This window comes from Carassius carassius, chromosome 45, assembly GCF_963082965.1.
Source record: "Carassius carassius chromosome 45, fCarCar2.1, whole genome shotgun sequence".
In the NCBI taxonomy this organism is placed as follows: domain Eukaryota; kingdom Metazoa; phylum Chordata; class Actinopteri; order Cypriniformes; family Cyprinidae; genus Carassius; species Carassius carassius.
Genome location: NC_081799.1, coordinates 24,812,431 through 24,826,052, shown reverse-complemented (window position 1 = coordinate 24,826,052; position 13,622 = coordinate 24,812,431). Strand labels below are relative to the sequence as shown.

Genomic DNA, 13,622 nt, shown 5'->3' with positions numbered 1-13,622 from the left:
ATCCAGATCGGTGGTAGAAGCTTCAAAAACGCTCCAGTCTGTGATGTCAAAACAAGATTGTAAATCCTGCTCTGTTTCGCTGGTCCATCTCTTCACAGTCTTTACTACAGGTTTAGCAGATTTAAGTTTCTGCTTGTAGGTCGGTATAAGATGAACCAGACAGTGATCAGAACGTCCCAAAGCTGCTCGTGGAACAGAGTGATATGCATCCTTTATTGTGGTGTAACAGTGATCCAGTATATTACTGTCTCTGGTGGGACAGGTAACATGCTGTCTGTATTTTGGCAGTTCACGGGAGAGATTGGCTTTATTAAAGTCCCCAAGAATGATTAAAACAGAGTCCGGGTGTTGTTGTTCTGTGTCTGTGATCTGATCAGCGAGTTTCTGTAAAGCTGAGCTCACATGCGCTTGAGGTGGAATGTAAACACTAACCAGAATGAGCGAGTGAAACTCCCGCGGCGAATAGAACGGCTTGCAGTTGATAAACTGCGTTTCTAGATCAGGACAGCACATCTTCTTTAATACAGTTACATCTGTACACCACCGTTCATTGATGTAAAAGCATGTCCCGCCGCCGCGCGATTTCCCCGTCTGCGTCGCGATCCGCTCTAAACAGCTGAAAGCCCGGCAGATGGAGTGCGCTGTCCGGTATGGCGTCATTCAGCCAGGTTTCCGTGAAACACAGAGCAGCAGAGTGAGAGAAATCCTTATTTGTCCGAGAGAGCAGAAGGAGTTCGTCCGTTTTGTTGGGTAGAGAGCGGAGATTTGCGAGATGGATGCTAGGCAACGGCGTTCGAAATCCGCGCTTCCTGAGTCTGACGAGCGCTCCCGCTCGCTTTCCCCATCTGCGCGTCCTGAAGTGCTTGATCAGCGCCGCTGCTCCTCCGATAACAATGTTCAGTAAAACGTCTGTATAATAGAAATCCGGAAAAATATCATGTGGTGTGTTCTGCCGAATGTTCAGCAGTTCATCCCTGGTGAAACTGATCGTGTTTGTTAAACAAAAAACAGGAAAACGAACAAAAACAGTACAAACACTGGAGAGCCAAGCACTGAAGCAGCCATGTGCGGCGCCATCTTCAGCTTGTTACATCAATCTGATCATTACCAGTGCTGACAGGAAGTCCCGCCCATTCGCTTAAAGAGCCAATCACATTAATGATTTGAGGGATATCCTACAGACTTCTTCTTTATTCCAGCAAACGCAGTGCTGTGCATGGGTTTGAGTCGCTCGTCTTTCCTGCTCTACTGCTTCACTTATCATCCTCCTGTCCTGCACTAACTCTCATTTAATATTTTACTAGTGCACTTGAATTCCATTCCATTGTTTTAGTGTCACCATTACCTTTGTATTCATTAATCAGGGTCTCCCTGAGTTGAAAATGTTTGGCTTTATTTAAGAAATAATATTTCTATTCAGCAAGGATGAATTAAATTGATCAAAAGTTGACAGTAAAGACAGAAATACAGTAATGTTACTAAAGATTTATATTTCAAATAAATGCTTTTCTTTTGACCTTTCTTTTCAACAAAGAATTGTGTCAAATAAAATGCATTACAGTTTCCACAAAAATATTGTGCAGCACAGCTGTTTTCAACATTGATAATAATCAGAAATGTTTCTTGATTATTCTGATTTCTGAAGGATCATGTGACACTGAAGACTGGAGAAATGATGATGAAAATACAGCTGTGCATCACAGAAATAAATTGCATTTTGAAACATATTTAAATAAAACAGTTATTTTCAATTGTATTAATGTTTCACAATTTTACGGTTTTTACTGTAAACTGGTGAGAAGAGACTCAAAAAAATGAAATGTTAAAACATCTTACTTTTTAACAGTAGTGTTATATCTTCACATGCAAAGTTGATTGATTACGTAATTGCACATAGTTAACATTGGATTTTTATATTTTCATAGGATATTATTTATCATTGAAGCATCTAGAGTCTTGAATTCAACACTGAATTTTCTGTTTTGAAGTGTCTTACCAACAAACAAAAATATGGGATGTGTTAGGTATATATATATATAAACACACACACACACACACACACACACACAGACACAGACACAGACAGATACACACAGAATCATTCTTGACATCAGTAGTAAGAAGGACATAGATGGAAAACATTGCAGCCTAAACACATTTAGAAACTAGAACTACAACTACCATAGTTATAATAATAATAATGAAGTACACCCTGATTATTGCAAATTAATCTAATGCTGATTTGAAAGAGCCACAGGCATGAATTCACTCAACAGTTTTGTTGAAGCGGGTGCTGATAGCACCGGAGCAGTGCTGCGTCATGACTCTTTACAGTAAATTAAGTCTTTGTCATTCTTTTCAGCACAAACACACCTCCTTTGTATGCAAATGTGTCTTGTGCCTTATTCAGTAAAAAAAAGTCAGCGTTATTTGCCTGCTGCAATAAACATTGTGCTTTTAGCAGCCACCTAAAGCAAGAATTAGAATTTCATTTGATGTTTTATGCACTTTGCATTGATTATGGCGGCAGTAATTCATTAAACAATGATCAAACGTTCTTATCCAAACATGCAGTGAAGTTCATCATACTTTCCGCATTTTAAAGAGCTGTTTTAGGTGTCTGGATCACTGCTGTACAGTCACAGTAAAATATAATAGATTGTGGAATTCACAACTGATCCACAAGATAGGAAATTGCTTTAGGTTTATTTGTCTCAATGGCTAGTTTGCAGGTTTAGAATTGACAGTATTACCAACTTGCTGAAAATGTGCTCACCCTCAGGCCATCCAAGATTAGGATGAGATTGTTTCTTGATCAGATTTGGAGAAATGTAGCATTGCATCAGTGTCTCATCGATGGATGCTCTGCAGTGAATGAGCGTCCAAACAGCTGATAAAAACATCACAATAAGTAAGGAATAATTGTTGCGGGACAAATTTAATTATTAGAAAACTAATGCACTATTATTATTATTATTGTGCATTATTGTTCTAATAACCAAACAGCTCGGAGGCAATTATTCCACTTATACTATGGTTGCCACACCTCAAGACATCAGTCAGATCATATATTTCAAGGCATTCGTCTGGTTTTTGTACTTAAAATGTTGTTGTGAATAGGATTATCTAATCCTGTGCCTCCGTTGCTAATTCCAAAACTTAATTTTAGACCTAGTAACAGAGTACAGAGCCGTTGATAGCAGACTTATGCAACTATTATAGCATTATTAGAGAGGGAGATCCACAAGTACTCAAGTCCATCATTTAACATCTTGTGAAGCTAAAAGCTCTGTTTGTAAGAAACAAATCCATCATGAAGATCATTTAAACTTCAAACCATCACTTCCATAATCCATAATATCGCTTTTTACACTGAAAACAAAGTCATCTAGTCTGAAGAAAGGAGAGAAATCTTCACAGATCAAGAACCAAATACAAATCCATAAAAGTCCAGAGCGGCTCTAAACAAATATGTGAGTGGATTTTGATTGAGAAAGCAACATGGACTTTTCATGAAGTGATGTTAAAATATCTTAATGATGGATTTGTTTCTTACAAACACGCAGCTGTTCCCTTCACAAGACATTAACTGATGGACTGGAGTGGAGTGGATTATTGTGATGTTTTTATCAGCTGTTTGGACTCTCATTCTGATGGCGCCCATTCACTACAGAGCATCCATTGACAAAACACTGATGCAATGCTACATATCTCCAAATCTGATTAAGACACAAACTCATCTACATCTTGGACTGCTGGAAGTTGAGCACATTTTCAGCAAATTTTAATTTTTAGGTAAACTATTCCTTTAAGTGAACATACTTTGGATGTTGGGGAGTTGAAGCATTGCATGTTTGCATCTCTCTTCCCGCTGTTTTCTGCTGATGAGGTCGGCTGAAGGTTGCATCATTGGCCTGGCTTCTGTCCGTCCTAATTTCCTCCACATGACCTTTGACCCCCAGGCTGGAGGTGTGAGTCTGTCTCCTGTCAGGTTTCCCCTCTGGCTAAGGAAACCGATCAAGCAGCGGCGTCGGGGCCCGTGCTGTTTCCCCGCACCTGCTGCACTTGTCTTTCATGAGGCGGCTTCAGCTCAGCGAGCCGCCGTTGGCTGTCACCTCTCTGTGATTAGGGTCACGCCGCATGACCTTTGGCTGCTGTCGAGGAGGGTGGAGGGATGGGAAGGGCAGCACAGGGCACGTGCGTTTCGACGCCGTCAAGCTGCTGCTCAGAGCCATTGTGGCATTTACTCTCAGAGCTCAATTGATACTATTTATGTCTGTTCGGGAAATAGATGTTACTTTTAAATTCCGTTTTTTGAAAATCTCCCTTTGATGTACATTTATAGAATGTTCGAGATTCAAAATGTAACTGACAGCGATGATGTCACTGAGGTCATTTGAATTCTCTTTGGGCTTTTTTCTTGCATGTTTCTATCTTCTGCATTAGAAATATGCTAATTATTGAATTGTGATTGGTTTTCTCTTGCAGAAGATGAAATACAGAACACAGGCATCTTGAGTTTACCTTTAAGTTTCTACACTAATTCTACTAGTTGTGATTTGTGTTTTCAGTGTTTTTTTTCAGGTTATTCAGTGAAATCTTGATCTTTTTTCTCATTTCTATGTCATCTCCAGTTTCCCAGTTGATGTGTCTTTCAGGCTGAGATGCTTGTGGAATATCATACTCCCAGATGTCAAGCTGTATTCATTAGCCGAGACCTCATTTCTAAAAAAAAAAAAAAAAACATCTGTTCATTTTTATTTAATATCAATGTGGATTGAAATTTGACCCTGTTTACTGTATGTATATAAACATGTTGCTGGCCTTATTGTGAAATCAGTGCATGTTATTGTAAAAAATAATGTTTGCCTTCATAATCTTTCATGAAAATTTAATAGCTTGCTCTTACAAATTATGTTTGTGTACTTGTTTCTCTCCTAAGCATCGTAGAAAAGTTATAAAACGGTCATGTAAAAAGTTTTGCACTTCAGTAAACCCTGACTAACATTACACTTCCATTAAATAGAAATTAATATTTTTATTCAACAAGGATGTATTAAATTGATTGAGAGTGACAGTACAGACTATTATACATTTACATTTATTCATTTAGCTGACGCTTTTATCCAAAGTGACTTACAATTGCTATATATGTCAGAGGTTGCACACCTCTGGAGCAACTAGGGGTTAAGTGTCATGCTCAGGGACACACTGGTGTCTCACAGTGGATTCAAACCTGGGTCTCTCACACCAAAGGCATGTGTCTTATCCACTGCGCCAACCCAATATATACCAACCAATATATATATAAAAATCTAATGTACCATGGTTTTCAACATTGATAATAATCAGAAATCTTTATTAAGCAGCAATGATTTCTGAAGGATCGTGTGACACTGAAGACTGGAGTAATGATGCTGAAAATTCAGCTTTGATTAAGAGAACATATTTTAACAATGTTATTTTAAGTTGTAATAATATTTCTCCATTTTACAGCTTTTTCTGTGTTTTTGATTAAATAAATGCAGCTCTCGTGAGCAGAAGATACAAAAACCCAAACTGTTGAACAGTAGTGTATAAGTAGCTTCCCATTTAAAGTCATCATTTGTAGATCTTTTGGCTATGATTTGTGTTTACTTATCTCAGTTCGTCTCATCAGAGAAAACACAGTTGTTTTGCAAGTCATGCTTGCGTTTATCCTTGCTGTGTGTTTCTCTCTCTGTGTCTGTGTGTGTCCGTCTGATCATTTCTCGCGGTGGCAGATTACAGGAGAACAGAGGAGTCCGGCTGCGTAAAGCCGACCGCCTCGGTTCACTTGTGTCCCTGCGATGGTCCTGCAAAGCTCTGATGGGATTGCAGCCAACAAAGAGACAGGGCTCTCAGTATGCCACCGGCGTACAAGAGCCAAAAAGCGTGCTTTGGGTTTTTTTCCCTTGGTTTGAAGTGTCGTTTTGAGCAGAATGAAAGACACACTTGATCCTTTTCGATTATAACGCTACAAAGGGTGAAACAGGAGCGGAGGGTGTATCTATCCCGACCACCAAAAGCACAAAGAGCGTTTGAACGGATCCTCTTAGACTATCATTGTGGTCACAAATGGAAATCTGGTGAAAGATGTGGACTGTAAAGTGAGTGCTGGTAATATGAGCATGCAAATCATCCCATGATAGTCAGGAGAGGCTGGGCTCAGGCAAGGACATTGTGAGAGGACTAGAAAGGATTTATAGCTTCTAAATCAAGATGTCGTGGCATAAATGATTATTAGTGGTGTTTGCCAAGTCAATCTTGAGGTTAACGGTGTGATGAAACCTCTAACACAAAGTATTAAAGTTCAGCGTGTGTTGTCCTGCAGCGTTTGTGCAGGAACGAGTCCTCAAATCAGCACTGCTGTTATTTCAGGAAGTCATCAGATGCGATATTCTTGGCATTTTGCACCAAAAACATACAGCATATAAGATTACATAAACCCTGCAAAATGTTAAGAATTAAAGCGTAATAATTTAATTGATAGCTTTTCAGGGCAGTGCTAAATAAGAAAGCATCATGCAATTTTTATGATCACTTGTTTTTTAAATTATTAATATTTTGCAGATTCTGTGAGGTGCATGTAAGCTTTTGACTAAGTGACATTTTTTATGTACATTTTTCACCCTCCTTCTGAATTACAGGCTTATTGTGCCTTTATATTTAAGGTTTCTTTAAGTGAAAGTGACGTGACATTCAGCCAAGTATGGTGAAGCATTTAACCCATCCGAAGTGCACACACACAGAGCAGTAAACACACACACACACTGTGAACACACACCCGGAGCAGTGGGCAGCCATTTATGCTGCGGTTCGATGCCTTGCTCAAGGGCACCTAAGTTGTGGTATTGAAGGTGGAGAGAGAACTGTACATTCACTCCCCCCACCCACAATTCCTGCCGGCCCGGGACTCGAACTCACAACCTTTCGATTGGGAGTCCGACTCTCTAACCATTAGGCCACGACTTCCCTGTAACCTTTAGGTAAATGAAGTCAAACAGTTGCATGTAGAAATACATCACTAAATAAAAAAATGTTTGCATGAGTTTGCAAACCCTTTGCATGAGTGTTTATGCCTATTTTGTGCTAATTCTATGCACATTTTTCAGCTTCTCTCTGAATTAAAATGCTTTTTGCTTTTCTATATTTAAGACTTCATGTACAGTACATATAGATCTCTGATTATGATAATGAAATAGACTCGATTATGATTATGATTGGTTTACATCAGGGTGCTTTACAAGTTATGTAAATTAAATTTTTGTTATCTACTTCATACAAAGTGATTATTTGTGTGGAAAACCGACCCAAATTTAAATCATTATTTGATTAACTCGTATTTAATATTGATGAGCATACTTCAAAACAATAATAACAATACATTATGCATGCATCCATAGTTCCATGCAACTAACCCTAAACCAAAACCCTCATCCTAACACTAACCCTATAGTAAGTACATGTAGTTAAATAATATTACTCAGTACTTACATGTATAACTATACTGTAACCAGGACACCTAAAAATAGAGTGTAACCTGTCTTTTGAAATCATATTTGAGAGCAATAAGTCAGAATTGTGAGATAAAAATATTGCAATTACCATTTTCTTATTCCATGGTGGAAATAAGCTTCCATTATTGCCTGTGATTTACATGCAACTGTCATACTGTAAGAATTCCTCCTATATGTCACTAAAAGTGCACTGTTAAAGTCACTGTTTCCCACTCCAGGATCAGATAAAGCCAACAGCAAAGTTTTCACTCCACGCAAACTGTCTACAAAGGCTGCATGTGCAATGCAGAATGATTGCGCTTCTCTGTATCTGATTGTCCTTGAGATCAAACATCAAATATGATATTTCATGTCCTGTTTTTTTCCACCAGATGCTCCCCAAATCGTTGTGAACACGGAGGGAGGTGCTCGCAGTCGTGGAGCACGTTTCACTGCAACTGTTCTGCCACGGGCTACAGTGGAGCGACCTGCCACAGCTGTAAGAACGCTTCTGAAATACAGAACACTTCCTGCACACACTTCAAACACTTCCTGTGCACTGATTCCTTCCACACTCAGAGTTAAGGACGGATCAGGAGACGAGCGCAGAGAGAATAGTGACTCCCTCCTGATGTTCCCTAAACTGCAATATATGACCACTGTTTATGATAAAACTCAGTTACAGTGATATTTTATGGAATGCAAAAAAAAACAACATGCTTCATTCTGTAGATTTTGATAATTTGAATAGAATAACAACATGCATTCGTATTCATATTAAGTTTCTTATGTTCATATTCACATTGCTGCACTGAACTGCATCTATTAGGGATATATGCACAGAATATGCACTTTTACAGCCTTTGACAGCACATTACAATATAAACACCATAAAGTAAACATTGTTATAATTCATCAACAGTCAATCATAAGTAATTGTTTGTAATAAATGCATATGCATCATACATGATTATGTGTAGATGTGTTTGATTAATTGCATAAGTTTGCAGATGTCATTTTGCTGCCTATAGTAGTTTTAATATCAATTCCGTTCTGAAACACATATATTATCATTGCATATTGAGCACTTTTATCCCAGAACATCAATGCATATTAAATTCCTCCATGATATGAGGCCTGTAAGGAAACCATATAAAACATGATGCAAGGTCAGGTGCTCATTAGCTGCAGAGCGCAAGCTTTACACGCTTATGGATTTACACAGTTCTCAATGAAGTGAAAAGGCCCGCTTTTGGTGCCGTAAAAGAGAGTGGAACAGATTTGGGCTGAAATGAAGCACACGTCACTCAAATGTTTAATGGCGGCAGCATTTAAGACGTTCACACTTGAGCTGTTTTAAAGGGTGTGTTATTGAGAGGGACTTTATAGGGCGACCCCATAATTAGATATCAACTAAAGCTGCTGTCAGTCAGAGGAGCGTTTGAGGTATTTCTGCAGTACTATAACTGAATCTATCTGTTTTATATATTTATATGGTTTAAATGGGGTTTTGATGTTGACAAAATTGAAACTAAGTAATGTTTTCTCCGACTGAATATGAAACAGATTGCATATAGATTGTAATTATTTTCCTTGAAAGTGAAACCTACAGTAATCCATTTCCTCCCTAAGAACATTAATAGATAGTTAACTTCCCCCGTTTGCGTTACATCATGAATTTAGAGCTACGAAACAGATGCAGATGGTCATAATTAAAGCTGCTTCGTTTGCCTGAGCGCATGCAAAATTGATGCAACACACTTCAGATGAAACACTGCCTTCATTTTATAATACAAATACACTGGCAGGTGTAATTTCACAAATATGCCATGCAAAATTAAGTGACGATATATGATTTTCAATGCTTGCAAAATCTAACAAAATATATTATGTGAAAATTTTCTGAAGATGAATGTGAGCCAAAGAGAAAAAAATTTGCGATAAGTTCAATCTCCAAATGTAACACAATTAGAACATATAATGTGATCGGTGGCATAGTGAATTGAGTTACAAAACCATGTCAAACATCCTGCCTTTACAGTCACTTCACACTAATTACATTTCCATTAAAAGTTTAAAATGGCACAGATAAGAAAGTGCATCTACATACTCATTTAAACACTTTACTGGCTCGTGTTAGCAGATGAACACGAGATCCACCGTTGACTGACAGAGACCATTCTGGAGCATTGATTTAGATTTAGATCTGCTTAACCAATCACATCGTCCCGTCCAGGTGTGACAATGACATCGAGAGCGTCAGAGGGAAAATCTCCCAACACAGCTGTGATTAAAATTAGTTTGTTTCTCCACTTCAGTATCACTTACACACACCAAAATGTACAGTTTTATTCATATCTGTATTCTTGTATTCAGGTCATACTTAGAAGGGAGAGGCTATTATGTGAGTCTAGGAGAGCATAAGTCTTAAGTGGACGTCCATGACATGCGGAGTCCCACAAGGCTCAATTCTTGCACCGCTCTTGTTTGGCCTATATTTGCTTCCACTAAGTCAAATAATGAGAAAGAACCAAATTGCCTATCACAGCTATGCTGATGATACCCAGATGTACCTAGCCTTATCTCCAAATGACTACAGCCCCATTGACTCCCTCTGCCAATGCATTAATGAAATTAATAGTTGGATGTGCCAGAACTTTCTGCAGTTAAACAAGGAAAAATCTGAAGTCATTGCATTTGTTTTTTCTTGTATTTGTATTTGCAAGTTTTCAAGGTGAATGCATACCTTGACTCTAGGGGTCAAACAACTTAAAATCAAGTCAGGAATCTTGGTGTGATTCTGGAGACAGACCTTAGTTTCAGTAGTCATGTCAAAGCAGTAACTAAATCAGCATACTATCATTTAAAAAACATTGCAAGAATTAGATGTTTTGTTTCCAGTCAAGACTTGGAGAAACTTGTTCATGCCTTTATCACCAGTAGGGTGGACTATTGTAATGGGCTCCTCACCGGCCTTCCCAAAAAGACCATTAGACAGCTGCAGCTCATCCAGAACGCTGCTGCCAGGATACTGACTAGAACCAGAAAATCTGAGCATATCACACCAGTCCTCAGGTCCTTACACTGGCTTCCAGTTACATTTAGGATTGATTTTAAAGTACTTTTACTCGTATATAAGTCACTAGGACCGAAATATATTGCAGATATGCTCACTGAATATAAACCTAACAGACTACTCAGATCGTTAGGGGAGTCCACCTTTAGTTACTATGCTGCCCGCAGCTAGAATCAGCTTATTCATTTTAAATAAGTAAATTTGTAAATCATTTTAAAAGTTTAAAAATTGCTTGTTTTATTTTAGTTATTATTTTTCTTCATAATTATCTTACTTTGTTTTATGTAAAGCACTTTGAATTACCATTGTGTACGAAATGTGCTCTATAAATAATCTTGCCTTGCCTTAAATTTTTTATAGAGGGATTTGTTTATATGACATTTGCCTGAGAAATATTTAGCATTTTATCTGTAGATTTAGATTATAGATCATATTTTTAGAGGTCTTTTTCTCAAAATGAGTTTAGCAGCTCTTACACACACCTTAATTTAGAGTTTTACTCATATCTGTATTCTGAAGGTTGTTACTGAAGGATTTGTTCATAAATCACTCAGCTGATAAATATTACATATAACATTTTAATCCTAGAGCATGTTGAAACTATTATTTTCTGACTGTTGACGGTATTTCATGATTTATGGATTGATAAAAAGAGAAAAATCCAAAATCTCCTCTGTAAAAACCTTTAATATGTCAACAAAATTAAACAAGAATGTTGAACCTGGCTTTATCCAGCCTTCAGATTTATCTACTGGAAATATATGCGAATTAGTGCATTTTTAGTACATAATGCCACATGTTTAAACATAAAATTTTAGAAAACTTGTAATACAGTTTTTTTTCTCTTAATTTAATGTAGTTGATCAACTGGGTAGCCTCTATGGTGATATACTATTATTATGATTTTTTTTACCCATTCGTCTGTCTATCACTATCTTTCCTGGAAAGATCATGGCTTCTCATGGCAACTAAATATATTTTCTAAAAGTCCTGAAGCTTCTCCAGATAATTTCAAGTATCTCGAGTACTGGAATCAAAACCATCTCACCATTCTGTTAAAGATGTAATAACATTTTACAGGGTGTAAAATTAAAAAGAGACGTTTTTATGTGAGCTGCATTTCCAGATCTCAGAAAAGTGAGAAAGTGTGAACACACACCTGTTTAAGTACGTTACTGTTATTATTCACATTGTTGAATGTAAGCATCTTCAGCTCATTATCTCTCCACACTTACCTACTGCTTCTGTGTTTACAGCCATTTACGAAGCTTCATGTGAGGCGTACAAACACAAAGGAAACACGTCTGGCTTTTACTACATTGACGTGGATGGAAGCGGCCCCGTCAAACCTCAGCTAATCTACTGCAACATGTCAGGTGAATCTCACGCAGCGAAGCCGAAGTGATTAAATCCCTTTAAACGCTCCGTAATTGGGACTTTAATCCACAGCTTTTGATCCTTCACGCACCGTGTCACACCCCACGGAGGAAGTCAGCTGTGACACTTACTGAAAGACACACATTAGAAGAAGCTGACAGATCAACCTTTGAGCCCGTCTGTGTGACGTTCACTCACACAAAGTTTTAAAAGGCTTTTATGGCACGATGCAACAGAAGAAGCTTTAGAACTTGAATGGCTCTTTAGAAAAGCATCACGTCACCTTTGATAGATCCCCACTTCTCCTTTGTTGAAGTCAATATGAAATCCAAATTGACTCTATTGACTTTCTTAATACACATTGCGAGACTTATAGTGCATGATTAATCAGTGCAGTTTTATTCTAAAGAAAAAGTATTTGTTTTGTATTTCTTCCTAACCTCCTCTAAAATTACTTCATCCAATCAGTTCCCCATGGTTATATATATATATATATATATATACTCTTTCAGTATTCTATTTCACATCAGTGTTATTTTACATAATCAAACAGAGACAGAAACTATGTCAAACAGAGCAGATGGGGGAAGAAAACACAACAAAACAGGTCCATAGGGTGTTACAGTTCATCCCATTCCCCAAAAGACGTGAACTCCCACCATAGAGATAAAGGGAGGGACGGTGGGGGACTTAGGAGGAGGATAAAGGAGTGGATGTGGGATGGTGACGGGATGGCAAAGGGCCTAGAGGAAAGCAGGCAGGAGGAGGTTCAGGAGGTGGCCAGATGACTAGGAAGAGGATGACCAACAGAGTCAAGGGTGGCGAAGACGAAGAAAGGTTCAAGGGAGGAGTCAGAAGGTACCATGGTGGATCAAATGGAGGGAGGAGCCAGTGAGGAGACAGGAGGGAGCTGGAAGAGCCAGGCAGGTCCCAGATCACAGCCATGATGGCAACTCACGGTGGAGCCAGCAGAGGGATGAGCCATGGTGAAGGAAGGGCTAACAGCTACAGGGGTCCGACCGACAACGGCAGAGCAGGTGGCGGTGGAGTCCGAAAGGCAAAGAAGGAGAGCAGTTGAGCCAGGGCAATGGGGAGAATCTGGAGGGCCAAGGTGGAGCAGATGGCTTCGGAGACTGAGGCAGAAGTGGAGATCTGGAAGGCTGCAGTGGAGTCGGAGTGACAGAGGACCAAGGTGGAGCTGGAGGGAAGGAGGAGCCTGACAGAGTCGGAGAGATGGAGGGATCAGGTGTAGCCACAGGAGTGGAATCCAGAGGCAGCAGATTGTCAAAGACAGACCAAGGATAGAGCCGGAGGGATGAAGGAGCCCCGGGGAGCTGGTGTACTGACGGGCCACGGTGGAGATTAGGGAGCTAGGAGCAATGGTGGAGTAAAGCAATCTCACTTCACAGATGTTGGGCTGAGGGGGAGCAGAGGGACTGCCAGGACAGGCAGACATTTCAAGGTAGACAGATAGTTCAGGGCAGGCAGCGAGTTTAGAGTAAGGCGGGAGGAAAGGGGGCATGTCTGTATAATTATTCCAGTTTCCCTCTGAACTCAGCCTTTGCTTACCCTCAGTGTTGGTGCAGTGGGTGGGGCTTTCTCCAGGGCGTCCCTCCGCTCTGTCGCTTTTTCTGGCGATAGCTCTTCGGTCC

The 13,622-nt window shown here is 39.3% G+C and overlaps 1 protein-coding gene across 2 annotated transcripts in view; it reads left to right on the top strand.

The window, feature by feature from the left end:
* The window catches only part of LOC132127839 (contactin-associated protein-like 4), a 138,174-nt gene that overhangs the window by 86,684 nt on the left and 37,868 nt on the right, over positions 1-13,622 (top strand). For both annotated transcript variants that reach the window (XM_059539994.1, XM_059539995.1), the window contains 2 exons: positions 7,910-8,016; positions 11,850-11,969. In XM_059539994.1, the coding sequence (XP_059395977.1) occupies positions 7,910-8,016; positions 11,850-11,969 (227 nt within the window). The remainder of the gene's footprint in view (positions 1-7,909; positions 8,017-11,849; positions 11,970-13,622) is intronic.